At 38.4% G+C, this 19,918-nt stretch overlaps 1 protein-coding gene across 1 annotated transcript in view; it reads right to left on the bottom strand.

Moving 5' to 3' along the window:
* Window positions 1-16,885: 16,885 nt before the first annotated feature.
* Col1a2 (collagen type I alpha 2 chain) overlaps window positions 16,886-19,918 on the bottom strand; it is a 36,156-nt gene continuing 33,123 nt past the window's right edge. Inside the window, exons 50-52 of the mRNA XM_031381102.1 lie at window positions 19,665-19,849; window positions 18,748-18,990; window positions 16,886-17,898 (exon numbers count right to left, since the gene is read on the bottom strand). Of these exons, the coding sequence (XP_031236962.1) occupies window positions 17,752-17,898; window positions 18,748-18,990; window positions 19,665-19,849 (575 nt within the window). The 3' untranslated portion in view covers window positions 16,886-17,751. The remainder of the gene's footprint in view (window positions 17,899-18,747; window positions 18,991-19,664; window positions 19,850-19,918) is intronic.

Here is a 19,918-nt window from a genome sequence, read left to right as displayed (position 1 = left end):
CACACACAGGGCCCACAAAATCTATAAATGTAAATGTATAAATGTATAATGTATAAATAGTTCCTTCCACTAAAGGTTGTGAAAAATATCTTCTATATTTTAGAATGTTGTTGAGATTTAAATTTTCCCTTAATGATTATTTTCTTCATTGTTCATTTGGTAATTGTTTTGCATCTCACATGCTCCTAAACTCACAAAAATGTATGATTATATACTAATAATCATCTTTTGGGTTATATCTAATGACATGAAAAATTTCCATGACACTAGTAAAATATCTGAAATATACACTACAATATACACAGTCGGCTTACATTTTGATAAAGAAAGAATCCCTTATTTACCTTGTATGTGTGTATATACATGTATATATACATATATATACACATTTAGTTTTAAAGATTGGAGGGGCATGTTCAAAGATTTTAATTGTGATTTCTGTAGTGTAAACATAGAACAGTTTTCTTCACTCATTTCTAACTTTTTATTTTAAAACAATAACATTAGTAGATATAGCAAGATTGTGTATTAAATATCTGTAGACCGCTGTGTAAGTTACATCTTAGTTCAGCTGTTAAAAGATAGTACTACCCAATAGCATATGGATGATTCTTGTCTACTTTCTGTACAAAGGAAAATGTTGCAAAGTGTAGTTCACTCTCTTCAAGTTGATTGTCAGTTCATCTCCTTTGTAGAATACTCCAGACATTTGAGCACCTTTCTTAGTGGCATTTAGCACGATAACCAATAGATACTGTGGCCTGCTTCACACATGCAAGAATGGTAGAAGGTGACGGAAGGCTTTGAGTGACAGTACATGTCAGGATATGTGAGTCTCCAATGAGGAACAAACACTGCTTTGTGTAACATCCCATTGCGTTGCCATCACAAGATGGCAGTTTCTTTCTTTCTTTTTTTTTTTTTAGAGGTATCATAAAGTTTATTATACATGTTCAAAAATATCATCATGAGAGTATACACAGAAGAAAGGTTATGCGAGAATTTCTGGACTTCCTTTGTCAAAGTAATTAGTCTAAACTTCTTTACTTTAGCCTCAAGGGCACTCCAAAATAGAGTAAAAGACAGCAAAAATATTCAGGAAGATATCATAAAACCTATATACAAACTTCCAATCACACCCTAGTACCAATATTTTCTATATTCCTACTATGATAGCCCATTAAGTTCCACTTAATGCATGTAAACATCCAAAGTCTAAAAATCCACATTACTCTAATCAAAAACATGGTCACTCCTATCATAACAGTACTTAAGAAGAGACACAGTGACCAAGGCAAATGTTTCATAGGTAAATATTTAGTTGGGCCTGGCTTACATTTCCACATTTTTAGTCCACTACCATCATAGCAGAAAGAATGACAGCACGCAGGCAGGCATAAAGCTGCAGAAGGAGCTGAGAGTTCTGCATCTTCATGAAAAGGCAATCAGGAAGAGACTGTCTTCCTGTCAAGTAGTAGGAGTGGCTGTTTTGCATGGCCCAGAGCTCCAAAGACCACCACCATAGTAACTCTCTTCCTTCAAATCTGTAACATCTACTCCTCAAGGCCCACATCCTATTAATCACATTTCTTAGGGCCAAGCACATTTAAATCAATTTTTTTTTTATGATTTCTTCAATGCATTTAGATATGATTAGGACATGCAGAGGCTTTACCACATTGTTTACATTCATGAGATTTCTTTCCAGTATGGGATCTTTTATGTTATGGAGACTAGTGGGGCAGTGAAAGTCATTAGCACCATGACTACATTCATAGTTTCTCACCAATATGGCTGCCTTTATGATTTTGGAGACAAAAACTTTGTGAAAGGCTTTTTTCTACCTGGATTACACCAAGATGGCAGTTTCTTGCGAAGGAAAATCTTGAGACAATAAACAAGAAAGAAACAACCTCATATGTGAGAGTCTCTGATTAATACGTCCCATGCTGTAGCAGTAATTTTACTGATTATGTGAGCTGTTAAATAGTCCATCTGCAACACAAAATATAGCTGCAGAATTAATAGAAACAAAAATTAATTTTTCTCAAGCAACTCCAGACCTTTGACTTGAGGGAGCCCGGCGTTTTCTGATAAAAGCTTTCAAATATCCGGCATGTTAGAAGTGTTGCCAGGGATGTGAAAGATGATGTTAGACAAAGAATGACATCGTTTCAATCATTTTTTAATAAAGGAAAACCTACAGCTCTCTGTGCAGCTGCACCCTGCTCGGCTTGACTAGTGGGCAACACTAATATGTATTCAGAGATACGGAGATGCGGCTGAGCGCCATGAAGACTTCTATACAGATGAGCCGAGTGACAGCTGGCTGCAGAGTCTGCCCTGCGTTCCCTGCGAGGCTTTACTCACCGTCTCTAACCAAAGCAGCTAATTTTTAAATACTAATGCACAGCATTAGCTCTGGCTCAAGAACACATGGGAATATTCACCCCTGAGGCATGCCAGGAGTTGATTATGATAAAACATGCTTAATTATTTATTAGTGGTTGCTTTATAAATTACTCTGGTTTGGCTGGAGGGTGTAAACTCTGAGGTGAGGAAGAAGAGCCTAGGGGGTGGTTCATAGGCAGGGGATTTGGTGGTACTGAAGGTTAATTTTTGTTTGCTTTGTTTCGTCACTTGGAAGCCTTTGGGATGACCCTGTATATGTCCTGGAAACAAATATTCTAAAGGGGGTTTGAAAAGATCAGCTGTGTGTTTTTGTGTTTTCTCCAGATGGGTAATGGAAGATGGACTTTCAGGAATGAGACAAACATAAAGTCCTTATGGATATCAAAGCCTGAAAGGCAAGTTGAACATGAGCTGGTGTGGGGCGCGGGGCAGGGAGAGAAGCCACCAAATATTTACCACAAGGCAGGTAGGAGAAACAGGAGGATTTTGGATTTGATAAGATATAAGGGCTAGAAGGAAAGGAAAATATTGAATTTTCTGCTTCATAGAATCACATAGTGCAGCCAGCAACCCCTTAACTGATAACGAAATCACAGGTGCTGATGTCAATTAGATGGGGAAGACCTAAGTGGCACATTGACCTACTTTCACGATGGGTACACATTGTCCCCCAGAAATTTCATAAGAGCAGATTGTATAGACAAACACATGATAAACACTGACGATGAAATGACAGACAGAGCAAAAGGCTATGTCCGATGTCAACAAAAAAGGCAGGGAAAACAGAGGAATCTTTTAGTGGCTCAGATATCAGGGGCCAAGACAAAGACGGAAACAATTTGGTTGCATTAATTGTTTTTGTCCTGTTGCAATGGGAGAGATTTTCCTTGCTCCACTAATGAGCTCTGCTATAATGAAATTCACTGTTCACCTCACTTATTCATTCATTAGAATAAGGTTTATTTTTCCCCCGTTACAGAGTAAATATGCAATAAGATCAAATAAATTTTGATGATTGCCAACAGATGGTGAGGGGATCTTTTGCTTTTTGGTTCTTTCCGGCTGTTCTTTCTATTTAATTACCTTCCCCTCACTTCCTAATCCCTCCCATGTAATTCTACACCAAGATTGGGTCTAAGAGTCTCTATTAATTTTCCGCAACCTCTACAGCTTTCTGATAAGATACTCTTTCTTTGTAGCTGTGTTGCTAATGGCTCCAAACAGCCTAGTTCTGCAGAAGCTTTCAATCCTACTTGAACCAGGTCTTTGCTCGATTTATTAATTCTGTTTAATGCCGATAATTTAAAATGCACTCTTACAATTTAATCTTCATTGCACATCTGACACAATGGCTCAGCCACTAGTAATTTTGCATAATCAAGAAGGAATTTTAACTGACCTCATTTAAATCCTTCTGCTATGAGGCATTTATTCTTTCCCATCATGGAATCGGACCTACTAGAGTGACATTTGTATTTCAGTAAGAAGTGTCCACTTATTTGAATGCATCTATGCATCTTTTATGAATGGGAGAGAAGGTACTGGGGTGATGTGTGTATTAATGGTATTTCAGGGAGACACCTACACAGTAGGGATTTATGGAAGCCTAGAAAGTCTCCCTGAAGCAATTCTTTATAGACTCCACAGGTCTATTTACATAATCCACACCTACATAGAATTTTTTTTAGCCTTAACAAGAACAACTTAATGTTCAGCTCCATGTGTGTAGATTTTCCTGTTTCCTGCTCAGATTTCTTTAAAGTTTTGTTTTGCTAAGGTAGAGTAACATCATCCCGTGGATGGAAGCATCCTTGACCACAGATATATTCTTATACTTTATTAAGCAGTAAAATTTTAACTACATCATTTGTCTTTTGATGCAGAATTGGTCCACTGAAAACTACATATTAAGCATTTATAATAAAGTAAAGCTTAATGTTAAAGATACCAATGTTTTGTGAATGCCATTTAAAAATAATCATTTTTCTTTATAATGAAAGTAATATATATTCATTTAATGCTTCTGAAGGCTACAGAAAGATAAAAGAACTCATTGTCTGGCAGTATCTATTATGTCATTAGTGATGATGGATATAAATGTTTTTCGTACGTATGCTTTCTGGGTTTTTATGCATATCTGCATCAAACATAATGTTTGAATTTACATTGCATATAATGAGGTATATAGATAATCACTACACACCATTCACACATATGCTGTGCACAAGAGATGATTTAGATACATTTTTAAAGTTCTACTTTTATGTTAAATTTCTTTATTTCTTTATCTAATGAATGTATGCTCAGAATAACCAAGAGATGATTATTAAAATTTGGTATTTTTAAATCAATTCCACTTTCTGTATCTGTCATATTATGTGTATTTTTGTTCCAGTAACTATTATTTTGATAGAATATATATTCTATCTATACCTAATTTATAGATAGAATATATGATATATAAATACATATTACTTATATTATTTTTATAAATATAATATATAGTTAAATAAATTTATATATTTTATAAATAATAAAATAAACATAGTATATAATATAAATTTATATGTTTTATAAATTTACATAAACATGTAAAATTTAATAATTTTGCAAATATTATTTATATTATAAATAATATATAAAATATATTACATAAATATATATTTCCTTTGCAATATGCCCTAACTTCAAACTGAGCAGTTTCTGATGCTCATTCATAGAGGCAGCTAGCTATCCAGTATAAAAAAGAGAACCAGGTAGCTCACATGGTACTTGGGATCTCATCTTAGATTTTCAAGTGTAATATTGACTCACTGGGTAGGACTTTTTTTCCTCATTGCATGCTAGTTTCAAAGTGTAACGTCTGCACTAGAAGCAATTCCATTGTGCTTTACTTGTTTATTTTAGAGCATGGTTATTAATTTTTTCCACATCATTAACCATACTTTGAGAACATTCAAAATAACTGTCCCGCCATTCATCATATGGCCGCCCCATGTCTGTGTTAACCAGTCCACTATTATTAGGCATTTGGTTAATTTCCAAGGTTGGTATAAATAAAGCCAAGACAACTGGCCTGAGACATAATGTTAAGGTCAGCTCTTATTTTTGCACACGTACTCAAGGCTGTTGAGAGTCAATCATTGAGACTCATTTACTCCTCTGTTGCTGAGAATGTGTAGGGAGGACAAGGGATGACCTTATGGCAACCCGTTAGGGGTTGTCTTTGATGGAAACAAAAGCAAGAAAACATAACACACACATGCACACACACACGCACACACACACACTTCATTTCAGACCATTTGCTATCATATCTGTTCAGAGGGTTACATGGATAGTGGTCACAGCTCAGAGTGTATTTTGTTTTTCCTTTTTTTTTTTTTTTTTTTTTTTTTGGTTTTTCGAGACAGGGTTTCTCTGAGTAGCCCTGGCTGTCCTGGAACTCACTTTGTAGACCAGGCTGGCCTCGAACTCAGAAATTCACCTGCCTCTGCTTCCCAAGTGCTGGGATTAAAGGTGTGCGCCACCACCATCGGGCTTGTTTTTCCTTTTTTGAGAGCGGAGGCTTTCTTGTTCTCTCTCTTGGCTTTGTGCTGCCAATAGTCATGGCACCTCCCAAAGTTAGAAGTTGTCTGTGTTTCCTGTGGTGTTTCTGTGACTTGCACAGCCTGCCTTCTGATATAGAATGTTCTGGATAGCGGTGCTGGCCCTCTGTGGTGTAGGATGCTCTGGACAAGCCTTTCTGGCCTTCAGCTGGGAGTTGCTCTGGACTAAGCAGTGGAGAGAAAGCTAGAGTCACACTCCTTTATGCCAACACCTTCTTACAGGCCCTGTGAGCAAAACATTTTAGAAAAATCAAAGATTTGCCATTTACCAACATGTAGGGTGTAAAATAAAATGTGCTAGAAGTATAAACACTTTTAAAGCCTTTGGCTCTTTACTGGTAAGTTCCTTTCCAAAAAATTTGAACCAATTTATACTTACAATAATTGTATATGAAAGCACCTTTTGCCTAAATTCTTGTCAGAACTATTTTTTTTTTAAAGAAGTATAGCCATATGATCTTTGTTCTCTGTGTTTTCTGCCCTTTCATCTCTCCCTTCCAGCTTCCCCTTACCTTTTCCCCCTTCATTTCTCTGTCTTTTCCTCGTATCCTTCTCTTCTCTTCTGTTTGTTTTCTTTTCATCCTTTTTTTTTGAGACCATGTCTTTAATTTAGCCATGGCTGACCTTGAACTTGCCACCCTCCTGCCTCCGTGTGTAAGGTTCGGGAATTACAAGTGTTCCCTGATATCCTGGCTTATCCTCTTACTTTACTAAAGCATTTGTACCTTTCTTTTTTCATATTTCAGCATTCTCCTTCCCTATGCTATGCTGTGTTCTTTGGACCTGCGTCATGGCCAAACTTTTTAAAAAATGTTCATCTAAGACCCATTTGTATTGTAAGATTTAGTGAGAAGACAGAAGGTTCATATTTGTGAAGACAAATATGTGTTTTTTTTTTCAGAAGAGACAGGAAGTGGGAAGAATGGGAGAAGGGCACATAGGTGTTCCCATTTAACATAGGTGAATTCGGTGCTGTTTTTATTTTATCTTGAACACAGTAACTTTGGTACTGTAGTTGGTCCTTGTGCCGTTGCTTTCCTAGCTTCATCTTCTTAAAGATTGTGTTACTATGGAGTGCTTTGTCCCGGTAGCCATGTTGAGTACCCTGTGGCTGTTTAGGAAGGGATGTCTAACTAAAAAGACACCGATCTAGAGGCTGCTGAGGCTGCGTGAGCTGAGACTGAATCCTTTTCACAGAATTAGAAGAGGGATACAATTTTATAATAGCAAATTTTAAAGAACAAATACACAGAAGACTAATGAACCAGATAAAAGGTTGAGCTTGTGGAAGAAAGGGCTGAAAGTCACAAGTTCCTGCTGAGGAGGAGGAGATCCCCTGAAGCTACACTGTGTGCCTGAGGGAGAGAGCTGATCACAGCAGGATGTCTTGTGCTCATTTCCTTACTCTAGCTCCCTGGCTTGAACTCCCCCAAGTGGGTCTCTGTTATCTACTGTTCAAAAAAAAAAACAGAAGGAACAAACAAAATGTTGGCTATGGATTTGAAATATCAGTTAATGTAGCTGTATGAACATAGCACTGTACGGTCATTTTCATGGCTACTTCTTTCACTTAACAATAGCTCAGCATAAAACCATCAAGCTCACTAATGTCTGCAGGAGTTCTTAGGGAGAGAAGAGAAATCAAGTGATCTCCAGAAGCATATGGTTGAGTCACACTTTTCTGCATAGTGTGGTGACTGCAGATTGTCAGATCGATGGTGACCAGGGAGTTGCTAGGCAACTTGAAAGACAGGAATACAGAGTGGAAGAGGCTTCATTCCAAGATGAATTATTTGAAATGTTTGTAAAAACCATGAAGGGCCTGAAAATTTCCTAGATTTTTAACATTAAGATATTAGCCTGTCACAGTTTAATAAATGCTGACAGAGACATGTGACTCCTGGGGTCATGGAGATGAAGGACTTTATTGCAAGAAGACAAAGAATGCAAGCTTTCTGCTTGCTCTAGGGTTCTTTGCCCCCATGTCCCATGGGAACCATATTGAGTAACCCAAGTGGACATGCTATAGTTGAATAGCAGCTCATCTGGAAGCTGACTTAGCTTTAACAATGTGCTCTGAGCCAACCTGTCTGATGTGTCCTGGAGAGAGACATTATCTTTGATATACTGGACAGTCACTTGCTCTTTGCTCTGGAGACAAACACTATCTCTGTCTTCCAAGGCTGTTTGCTATCATTATATAAACATCCTTGAGCAGATAGAGAGGGACAAATGTCGTCAGTGCCTCCCTGGTTTGCAGTGAATGAACAAATGATAAACATCCATTATCCCCCCAAAATTCTCCTTCCCCCGGTGCTTTATCTTTGCAGCCATTTCAAAGGCCCGTTCTTGTTTCTGCTTGTTTGGATATTCCCTTGTAGTCTATATTCTGGTTATTTTAAAATACTTTGGTTTCATTCAACATCAAGAAACCTTTTCTCACTTAAGCACAAAGGGAAGTTACTGAGAGGATTCCAAATAATTCTAGTTTAAGAAACATCACCAAGCCTAGTGCTGCTCAGGGACCCTTGGTGTGGGGCTGATAGCCATCTTTGACTATCTCCTTTGGTTTGCCTTTTCATCAACAGCTCCACTATTCTCTGCTGTTCTCTCCTCTCAGGCTTAAATTCTCACAAGGGAGAAGCCAAGTGCATCAGCTTAGCTAAACTTTCCCCATTGATTTACACTTATATCTAGAAGGGGTTGGTCACCAACACATAGCCCTAGTAAATTTTGCCTGTTTCTGTTGGAGGGCTGGTTTCATGGGAGCTTGGCAGCCTTCCTAATTGCTCTCTATTATATCTGGATTAATTTTGATTCATATTTCATTGCTCATACAAGAAATGAGATTACTGTTTTGGGTTTTGTTTCATTTCATTTCTTAAAATCAATTACACTCTGACTTGCTTTGTGTTTCATTTTCCTGCCTATCTCATGTTGTGCTTTTTCCTAATTTCTTGGAGTTATGTTGTGAGTGGATGTTAGCCATTTCAAGGGTTTGGGGTGAATTGAAGCGCCCTCTGGAGATGGGAGGGAGATAGGAGTTGTGGCTTTCCTTGAAGATCTTGTGTGGGGCGAGTAGAAGAAAGATAGGGATGATTTTGTTAACTCCAAGTAGCTATTGGCTAACCATGTAGCTTCAAGACCATTACTTCAATAATAAAAATGTTACTTCTAAACATTTGATGTGATTAACACTTCCTTAGATGTAAATTTCAGTAACTCTATTTAAAATGCCAAGGTAGCCGTTTCTAAAGCTGTGAGCTTTCCTAATTGGGAGAGTCCCAAGATGACTTAATCAAGCCCAGAGTGAGGACTAATGTTATCTTATCGTTCACATTCACGAACATACAGGAGACTTCCCCAAGAAGGACTCTGAAAGTAAATTAGCAGACAGACAATGTAATAAGCTAAAATTTGGGCACTTAGTCATGCACTCATGCTAATTTTCACACTCCTTTGTAATTAACATTCCTCCTGACTAGATTAATTGGGTTTGCAATAAGTAATCACATTTGTAATACTGCAACTGTTCCAAAATTAATTGCTCACATGTTCAATGAGCTGTTACATGTTCTCTTTTAAAGCCACTTAGAGAGTCCACAATCCAAGAGCTACTGTCCTAAACATTTTGGAAAGACTGGAGAAGGATCATCTTAGAACGTGGGGACAGTAGCATGCCCCTATTTTCAGACGTGAGAATTACCTTGTTACTCTGATTAACAATGTGGGGTATCCTGGGCTCACTCCAGAAAGTCGGGTTTGGACAGTATTTGGTAGGGTCCGGGAAAGCCTTGTGCATACTGTTTGTATATATAAAAGCATATGTACAAACATCCAATTTAGCCAGTGAGTTGAAGGAGGGTTTCAGAGCCCTGTGGCTTTAGACTAATTTCACTAAGATAGCTTGCAAATTTTAATTTACAAGAGGACTTTTAAAAACAATATTTTGGACCAATTCCATCATAATATCTGTGATATGGGGCGGCTAAGCCATTTGCACTTTTTTTCTAGCTTGAAAAAGAAGCTAGGTCTTTTTTTTTTTTTTTTTTAACCATCCCCAAATCAATCTGTTTTATTGAATTAGTCTCAAGTTATGAATTCCTCACAAAGGTGAGAATGAAGAAAGGTCTGGCAACCCTGCAAATCTTACAAAATGCACTGTTTGATTTGTGCCTTGGTGAGAAAACACACCTTTTGGGCATCACTTTGGCTTTCTCTCTTCAAAGCTTCAAAGGATTTAGTGGAGTTAGCAGCGATTGTGATAGATAGCCCTCTCCTGTAGAGGCAGGAAAATTGAGGTTCTTTCTTATACTTTATAGTGTTTGAGTGATTGTTCTTGTGATAGCTTAGCTGAAGGAAAAATCTTAGAAAATGTGTAGACCTTACAATTTTAATATATCACCTTGAGCAATAACTGAGAGTAAATATTCATTGAGACCAAGCTGGAGAAACTTATAAAAGGAGAACATCTCTAGACATATCTGAAGCAATTTTCCTTCTTCTTCTTCTTCTTCTTCTTCTTCTTCTTCTTCTTCTTCTTCTTCTTCTTCTTCTTCTTCTTCTTCTTCTTCTTCTTCTTCGATTCATTTGATTAGGAACAAATCTTATGGTGATGAGCAAAGTGGTACATGGAAATTTCAATTTAGTTATATTGATAACAGTTTAGACATTATCCCAGACCTCTGTATTATAAGGGAAAGTAGATCTATAATCAGTGATAGAAAAACCATGATGGAAACAATTATAATCAAATCATCTATGTTTCTTTGAAGTGAATACATTATAACATCACTCATATAGCCATGCAAAGCACCAGGATAATAGGTGATTTAATGATGTTTAAAGCCCTTGAGTAAATTCATATAAGCCAAGAGAGTTCCCTGAGGACAGGAATTTAATAATTATGATCATTTCTTGGGCTGATAATACTTGAGTTAGTATTTCCACTGCCAGAGTTTTTAGAAAAATCAAATTGAAGAACTCAAGTGTCAGTCGTTCGGTAGATGTGCGAGTTACAGTGCATTGTGCGGAAGATGTCCCCAGTCAGCACAAAGGCTAGGTTTAAGTTCTGGGGACTTTATTTCAAAACCGCATGTGTCTAACGAATGGCATGTAGCAGCAGCCGCCAGTTTACAGCAAGTCTTTATTTCTGTGGGCAATTTTACTTTACAATTGCTTTCAAATTGTGAAGATGGGAAGGTTAGTATAAATTTATATATTAAATATTTGAAACTGTTAATAAAAGCCTGGTATGTTTTTATTAGGTGGTAGAACTCAACAGACTTGGCAGGGTTTAGGGATTAGCAGGTCTCTCTATATATAGTGGGAGAAATTGATGTGTAATTGAAATACAGATACATTATCATTTATTCTCACTATGCCTTGAGAGGATGGTACCCACGGAAGGTGACTGCTAGTTTTGATGGTGGAGTAAAGGTCTTTAATTGGAGATTCAGCTCTTGTGCCGCCGAGAACACAGGTGGTCCCGATGGTCGAGCGCCTAGTCTTTACCAACCTCACAAAGCAGTTCTGTGGTTCTCGGTCTTATCCTCACAACTCAGCTGTCATCACTGAGCACACCAGTGGATGTGGATTTTACAGGTGGAGATCATGAAGAGGATTAAAGTGCAGATGGTTCCAAGTCTGAAGCCCTTAGTTTTGTTTTGCTTTGTTCTTATTTATTTTTTCCCAACGTTCTCTTGTCTCTCTTCAGAAATAGCCTTTGCAACTTCTCCTCCTCCAATCCCCAATTCCTTCCCCTTGTCTAAATACTCGGTGGTTGGTTGCTTACTTCAACTCACCACAATTTGGGACAACTTCTGCAGAATTGGTCAGCTCTACACCTAGATGGTTGTTGTCTGTGGGACTTAACATCTGCCGCTTTGCGACTGCTTATCAGTTCCGTGGGAGATTAGCGATTGATAGAAAAGGCAACCAAAGGAGGGGGTAGGCAAGAGTTGGGGGGGAAGTGAGTGCATGGAAGTAGACCAGAAAGGAACTGGACAAAGGGGGGTACATCTGGGGCAGGTAAGGAAGAGGAAAGCTCTTGTTTCTCTTACAGGAACTGAGTTTCCATTTAAATGGTCTGCATTGGGGGTATTCTATTATCCAGCCAGCAGGGGGAGCAGTGGACTTGGAGTGCCGTCCTGTGGGTAAAGCCTGTCGACTCAGTAGATAAGTGTCTTTGTCAGGGATCTTATCTTGCCTCTCAGTCAACACATTCCATTCAAAAACGATTGCTTCTGTTTTCTTCTTACCTTTTAATGGTTAGTAGAGGTGCCCTACACTCCAAAACAGCCCTCACTCCAATGATAAAACAAATTTTGCATCGATCAATTTATCTTAATACACGGTGATTGCCAGTTTGACATTTCTTTCTAGATTCCAGTAGAATCATTAATTCTGGCCCAAACTGTCTCCATAGCTTGAACTTAGAATAAGAGTTTTGCTTGGGAGAATTCAGTTGAGGACAGTAGGTAATAAGACATTTGAAAGTTTTGAGAAGCAATTATTGTCTTTTTAAAAACAGGATCTTGCTATGTAGCACTGGATGTCCGCCCTTGGTGCCCCCTCCCCACACTTCGTTTGTTCAGAGGGTTGGGCATGTCCTACCAGCATGTTCTTAAAACCTTGCGGTCCTTTGTAGATTAAATGTTTGTTTACAGTTAAATAACAAACTCTTACTTTATCTAAGGGGAGGGCATCCCAATTATTGACCGTTATTTACTTCATTTGCTCTTCTTTACAGAGGTTCTTAGGGGTAGGTTCATTTCGATGTGACAGAGTCCAAGGCTGGTTTGATCAAGCCTGTCTGGGGACAGGACAAAGGTCTAATGCCAGGGAAGTAGAAGGATGAAAGAGAAATGTCTACTTTAATTTGGACGATGCTGGTTGACTGCCTCAGATCTTAGGTGAAGGAGCAACGTTGAGTGGGACATTGTAAGATACATGTTCTGAGTAAATGAGCAGTGCTAATTAAATTTAAAATTCAAGACTCTCTCTAAATTGGAGAGCCAGGAGTTAGAAGTTAAATGAAAAGGCTATTGTGAGTGACTGGAAGAGAAGCAGGGGTCTCTTTACACAGCGCCTCTGCGTGTGCCTACTGGGCTACCCAGGGTTCTATGACATGGGTAGAGCATACGCGATAAAGAAGTCAAAACCCAGAATGTAAACTCTACCTTCCCCTAACTTCAGAGACTTTCCCAAGACCTCCAGGCTAGTAAACCCATGATCCTGACCACAAAGTGCTTGCTCATTTTCTTGAGACATCTGGATAAGTCAGTCATTACCGGCTAAGACTGTACCACTGTTGCAGTTACTGGCGCCTCTAACGGTACAGAGCTATTGAATCCTCCGCCAGTTCAGCCAAAGGGAAGAAAGCCTTTTGTTTATGTATCAGAGGGCCAGGGAGCAGAGCTAGGAAGTCAGCTTTAGCTTTTGCCTATTGGTACTGTAATACCAATAGAGGGCTCTGGAATCATTTAGATATATCTATGTACAAAAAAGATGTACAATTAGGTAATTAAATGGGAGTTCTAAGGCTAGCTAAATAAGACCTGCCAACCACTTTCTTCCAATTTTCCCTAGTTCCACTGTCAAAGGTAAAACCTTTATCTAGATCAGCGGTTCTCAACCTGTGGATGGGTACCCTTTGTGAGGTTGAACGACCCTTTCACAGAATTCACTTAAGACCATCAGGAAACATATAATTCATAATAGCAAAGTTACAGTTATGAAATAGCAACAAAAATTTTATGGTTCGGGGTCACCACACCATGAGGAACTTTAAATAGGGGTTGAAGCATTAGGAAGGCTGAGAACTATATTGATGGATGGATTATTGTTCTGACCCAGAATGACATTTCAACTTTTCTTATCTATAATCCAGTTTCTGAACTTCCTTGTCAATGACATTAGAGAGAATAGCATTTTTAAAAACTTTTTTGGTATGAGAGACAATGAATGTATCTAGTGTTACTTGGGTGTCTCCTCTTGTCTAGTATGTTAACTATTGTTAATTTAGAATTTTAAATAACTTGATTAATAATCCCCCTCCAAGGATCCTCCTCTCACGTGCCACTTTCTTCTCTTTCACATTCAAGGTGGAGGTGGCTAAACCTTCATTTGGCAAAGGGTCAGAGAAAGTCCCATGAAGACTTTGTGAGAGCTGGTGATTAGCCTGGAAGAGATGACTGATCATGGGAGGGTCAAATCTTCTGGATATAACTATGAAGCCATTTTCTTAGCCTAGACTCTAGGGATATTCACTTTGGACCAACTGAGTTGGTAAGTACTGGATTGTTCTATTTTTTTTTTTTTTTTTTGGTTTTGGTTTTTTGAGACAGGGTTTCTCTGTATAGCCTTGGCTGTCCTAGAACTCACTCTGTAGACCAGGCTGGCCTCAAACTCAGAAATCCACCTGTTTCTGCCTCCCAAGTGCTGGAACTAAAGGTGTGTGCCACCACTACCCAAAGATTTATTTATTTATTTTATGTATATGAGTACACATTGTAGCTGTATAGATAGTTGTGAGCCTTCATATGATTGTTGGGAATTGACTTTTAGGACCTCTTCTCACTCCAGTTGGTCCCGTTCACTCAGGCCCAAAGATTTATTTATTATTATATGTAAGTACACTGTAGCTGCCTTCAGACACACCAGAAGAGGGCGTCGGATCTCATTATGGATGGTAGTGAGCCACCATGTGGTTGCTGGGATTTGAATTCAGGACCTTTGGAAGAGCAGTCGCTGCTCTTACCCAGTGAGCCATCTCACCAGCCCAGTACTGGATTGTTTTAATAAATGGTTTCTGAATAGAAGCATTTAACCAGAGAGGGCTTATAGGAGGAGTGAGATCTGCAATAAGAGGCCAGTTGGCCAAATATCACTGTTTTGTATGAGACTGAGACCAGTCTCCCAAGAGACCCTCTAATTGATAACAGTGTCCTGTTATCCTTACATGGAACTTTGTCTAAAATAGTATTCATACATAGGTTTATTCTGTCTTAGCAAGTGAGCTGTATAAACCTTAAGGAAATTGCTCTTAGCTGAGGTGGAGCTAGCTCTGGGCATCCTTCCTAGTGTTGCTCAGGGGACGACTAGGTGAGCTTTCCTCATAGTCTCAGGAAGAAGCTGAGTGAGATGGTAGACATCTCCTTCTTAGAGATGACCACTCTTCCATAAAGATTGCTACTAATTTCTCTTGAGATAATTTGTTGTAAATGATATAGGTCATAAAATTATATTATAGCAAATTTGGAACATATAGGACTAAAAACCAGTCTTGACGTGATTGCTCTGCAAGCATACACTCTTGGTATTTTTGTAAACATGTTTAATAGACCTGCAAAGACAGGCTTTTAAAAGCAGGTTTTCTTTTGTTTTAGCCATCCTCTAATTGTTATTTGGGTATCAAAACTTTAATTTTTCATTCTATTAGTATCTTGAACATAGCACTTATCTATTAAATATGTTATTTATTTCCTCCTTTTTATGTAGTGATGATGCATTGGAGATAGAGTGATTATTAAGACTGTTAGCTTGGAAATCTGTTAGCAGAAGAGGCTCAGATGTAGCCATTCTAATGTACATGTGGGCCACAGTTGGTCCTCATGAAATGATGGTTCTCTTCCTCATATCACAAGCCAGAAGCCATACTTATATTCAACCCAGAGACTTCTAACAATTTTATCACACACCTTTGCCCTTGCTATTCCAATGATTAATTTGAGGGAGTCATAGCATTTTGATAACAGGGTTTTAGTTTTTTTTTAATATTGTGTGATTGATTGGGTGTATCGACTTGGGCTTCGTAAGATATGGAGTGTTAGAGACATCAAGGGCGTACAGAGACTTGAGTCACCTACTTGGTATAGGAATCAGAATTGCAGACACAGTACAAACACCGACTCCATAGAGGATCTGGACTTGGGGGATAATGACTGTGTACTTGTACCTTAGCAAGTATTCCAGTACTCAGATTCTAGTGGGGGAAGGCCTCAACTTGATATTACTGTTTGGTTAGTAGACCTTGCTAACTTCTTAGAGTTAATGCTAAAATCTTCCTCATGTTCAGTCTTTTGCTTTTAAACTAATTGAATCTTGAGGTGACTTATAACAGGAGGCAAATATTACAATAACAATTACGTTCTGTAACAGGGAATAAGTTCTAAATGAATCTTAACATTTTACTTGACACATTACTATGTTTCAATGTGTTAAAGATGTCATTGAAAGGTGCAGGGGAGGAAAATGAACTTGATTTGGCAGGTAGGTGTTCTGGGTACTATTATCCACAACTGTCTGTGCTGATTGACAGCGCACACATTACCTCTCAACAGGCATTGTACTCAGTTGCAGCATATTTAAGTGTGTGGCATTTTTTTTTACTGACTATTTGAAACTGTTTTAGTTAATAATATTAATTGTGCATAGACTAACTTTCAGCCATAGTTACAAAGTGCTTGATGGATAATTGGGCAAACGTTTCTATGGACCTTTGCTTATAGAAAACAGAGATCAACAGTATCATGTTGCTTAGGTACCATATATTCTGAGGAGTCACAGATGCATCACAGTGCAGAACAGAATTCCTCCCCGTGTTATCAAGTTGGAAGCAGAAACCAGGTACAGAGGCTGAAGGTCACTTAGCTCTAAGGAACATGGCAGAAACTGGAACTTAGTTTCTTCCTGAGTCCTTCCTTGTTCTGAGCTCTTTCTACATTATTATTATTATTATTATTATTATTATTATTATTATGTATAATTTCTTTCCACTGATGTTCACTTGTTCTAATGGCTGGCTGAGATCTAGATTCACATAGCAAAGAGCATCGAAACAAGGAATTTTACTCAATGTTTTCTTTTGGAAAACCAAACATGCTTTATTTTATTTTTCACAATTTATTTAAACATCTCACATATACAAAATAGGTACAATTCAATTTTTCTGCTTGTCCAAGAAACAAGACTTTTTTAGAACCAGGGGGAAGAAGGAAAATGAGGCTGGCAAAGAATGAATGCTGAATCTAAAGAAGAGAGAATCTGGGGCAAGTGGCCTGCATTCCTTTAGTTGGGGATAAGATGAGAAAGAGGACCACTAAGTCAAATTAAGAATCCCACACAATGCACATCAATGTGGAAGATCGTTTCTTCTGTAATTCTTCCAGCATCGGCCATATTCTTCAAGTATCTGAAATACTACTAATTAGCACCTTTGTGTCACAAAACAAAACAAGTACCTCAGCTCATGTCTCTCTGGGTCAACTCTCAGTGGGGTGGTCTACACTCACAGGAAAGTGTCTTGAGGTAGTTCAAACCTTTGGAAGTTTGGGTTTTAAACTTCCCTCTGTGGAAGATAGTCAGAAGCCACAAGTGGTGCGAATGTTCATGGGTTTCTTTTTATTTTATTTTTCAATTTTTATTTGGGTTTTCTTACAAAGGTTGACAAGGTCCACAACAGGTGTCAGAGTGTTAAAAAAAAAAAAAAACACAAAAAAACCATTGCAAACATTTTGGGGAGGGGCCAAGGAGGAGACTTAGTTGGATCATATTGCACACTGCTCTGATCAATCCTTCTCTATTGCCCACAGTTTAAGATGTAGGTGCGTAGAAGACACGGAAGGATTCAGCTTTCAGTTTTTTTTTTTTTTTTTTTTTTTTAAAGGAAGAAATGGCAAAAAGAAAGTTTTTTCAGGGGTTTTTGGTTTTTAATTTAGGTTGAGTTCACTTATTTGAAACAGACAGGGCCAACCTCCACACGGAATTCTTGGTCAGCACCACCGATGTCCAGAGGTGCAATGTCAAGGAACGGCAGGCGAGATGGCTTATTTGTTTTGTATTCAATGATTGTCTTGCCCCACTCGTTTGTCTTTTTCTGTATAATAGAAAAAATGGGAAAGAGGAAAATACATAAGGCCACTCCAGCTGCATCTGACTTACATCTAAGCATCAGAGAGTAGGAAAGCCATTTCTTGGCAGGTCCATATAGGTGTTCCTGATTAAGAAGTGCATTAACATACAAGTGTCAAGGAAATCTTTCAGGGAATGATTCTCATTTAGGATAAGTTTCAAATATGTTTAGATACATATTCTTTTCAAGGTAGGTGTATGGTCTGTGTGTGTGTGTGTGTGTGTGTGTGTGTGTGTATGTGTATGTGTGTGGTGTGTTTGTGTCTCTTGTATGTGTGCGGTGTGTGTTTATGTTGTATGTGTATCTTGTGTATGTTTGTGTATGTTGTGTGTATGCATATTGTGTATATGTCTGTGTGTGTGTGTAGAGAGTTGGGTAGGTATGCAGTAACTTTCACTTAAAATTTTATTCTACTTACAGCATATCATATAAAACATATTATATACTTTTATACAGGAAAAAGTCTACAAAAAATTGAATGTAGTCCATATTCTAAGGTGCAACTGAAGCATTTTAAAGCTCATTAAGTTTTCAATTCTTGGTGCTAATATCTAGGAACTCTAAATGCTAAGGAGGCAAGCAGAGACTATGTGGGCATAGGAGTCAGCTCAGTGTATGAAAGTGGAATAGAAGGTGGTATCTAATATGAATTCCTGTAGTTATCAGAAATGTTGGATGCATTTAAGTGCGTTTAAAAAAGAAAGGTCAATTAAGTTAGGTCTCTCATTCATCTGTTCATTTAATAGCCTAAGCTAGAATCGGTCACCTCATATCCTCAAATAAATGTTCTCCCTCCATTTTCCCATCACTTACGGAGCAGCCATCGACAAGGACAGTGTAGGTGAACCTGCTGTTGCCCTCAGCAACAAGTTCGACATCGTTGGAACCCTGAAGAAGCACAGCCTTGTTCAAGTTGCCTGTCTCCTCATCCAGGTATGCAATGCTGTTCTTGCAGTGGTAGGTGATGTTCTGAGAAGCACGGTTGGCTAGCAGGCGCATGAAGGCGAGCTGAGTTGCCATTTCCTTGGAGGTCACCCCTTCTATGTTGTATTCAAACTATGGAGAAGAAGGTGAGAACTCTTAAATAGCCACCTCATACAAAAACTCAAATAAAAAAGTCAAAACACATAAAGGAGACATAATGGAGTCAGAGTCTGGCTTAGGAAAAAGGTGCTTTAAAGGAAATGTCACACTTGTTAAAGCTTCAGTAGCTTTAAGGGCCATAAGATCTACCTGGGGAGGGCAGCGTCATCATAAGAGAGCATCTGACTCAGGTATGCATCACGGCAAATGCTTCCCTCATTAGAATTGGCCGCTGTGAGATGGAGTCAGACCTCATTTTGTTTCCTCCTGGATTCTAGTGTCATTTGCTAACATCAGTGGGGAGGTTCAATTAAAAATTCAGAAAAGCTGCTCACATTCTGCAATACTGTGCAATATATATGCATAGCTGGGGGGCTATTGGCTGGACGGTGCACCTTTACATGAAATCACATTAGCTATTTCTCCAATGATTACCCATTAACTCAAATTTGAATAATAACCTTGAATTAGATGGATGAGTCCAATCTTTTAATATGTGATCTAGGATAGAATTGGAATTTGTGAAAAGAGTTGTTTCTTTTAATAAACTCATGAGGGTAAAGGATTAAAGCTCAAGTAATTAAAAAACGAATGTTACTAAGAAAATCATATTTAGGAGAATGAGGAGTACTTGGATGATTCTGTACCTGGCTGCCACCATTGATAGTCTCTCCTAACCAGACATGCTTGTTGGCCTGGGCGCGGCTGTATGCCTTCTTGGCTGGGGTGTTTACAGGTTGGGCCTGGATGCAGGTTTCACCAGTAGAGAAATCACAGTACACTTTGATGGCATCCATAGTACATCCTTGGTTAGGGTCAATCCAGTAGTAATCTTTTTAGAAAAGAAAATACAGCTGGTAAATTTACTGCAAAATGTAGGTTCTAGTAATAATAACTTGTC

The sequence above is a fragment of the Mastomys coucha genome, unplaced genomic scaffold (assembly GCF_008632895.1).
Source record: "Mastomys coucha isolate ucsf_1 unplaced genomic scaffold, UCSF_Mcou_1 pScaffold20, whole genome shotgun sequence".
In the NCBI taxonomy this organism is placed as follows: Eukaryota; Metazoa; Chordata; class Mammalia; order Rodentia; family Muridae; genus Mastomys; species Mastomys coucha.
This window is presented reverse-complemented; position numbering and strand designations above follow the sequence as displayed.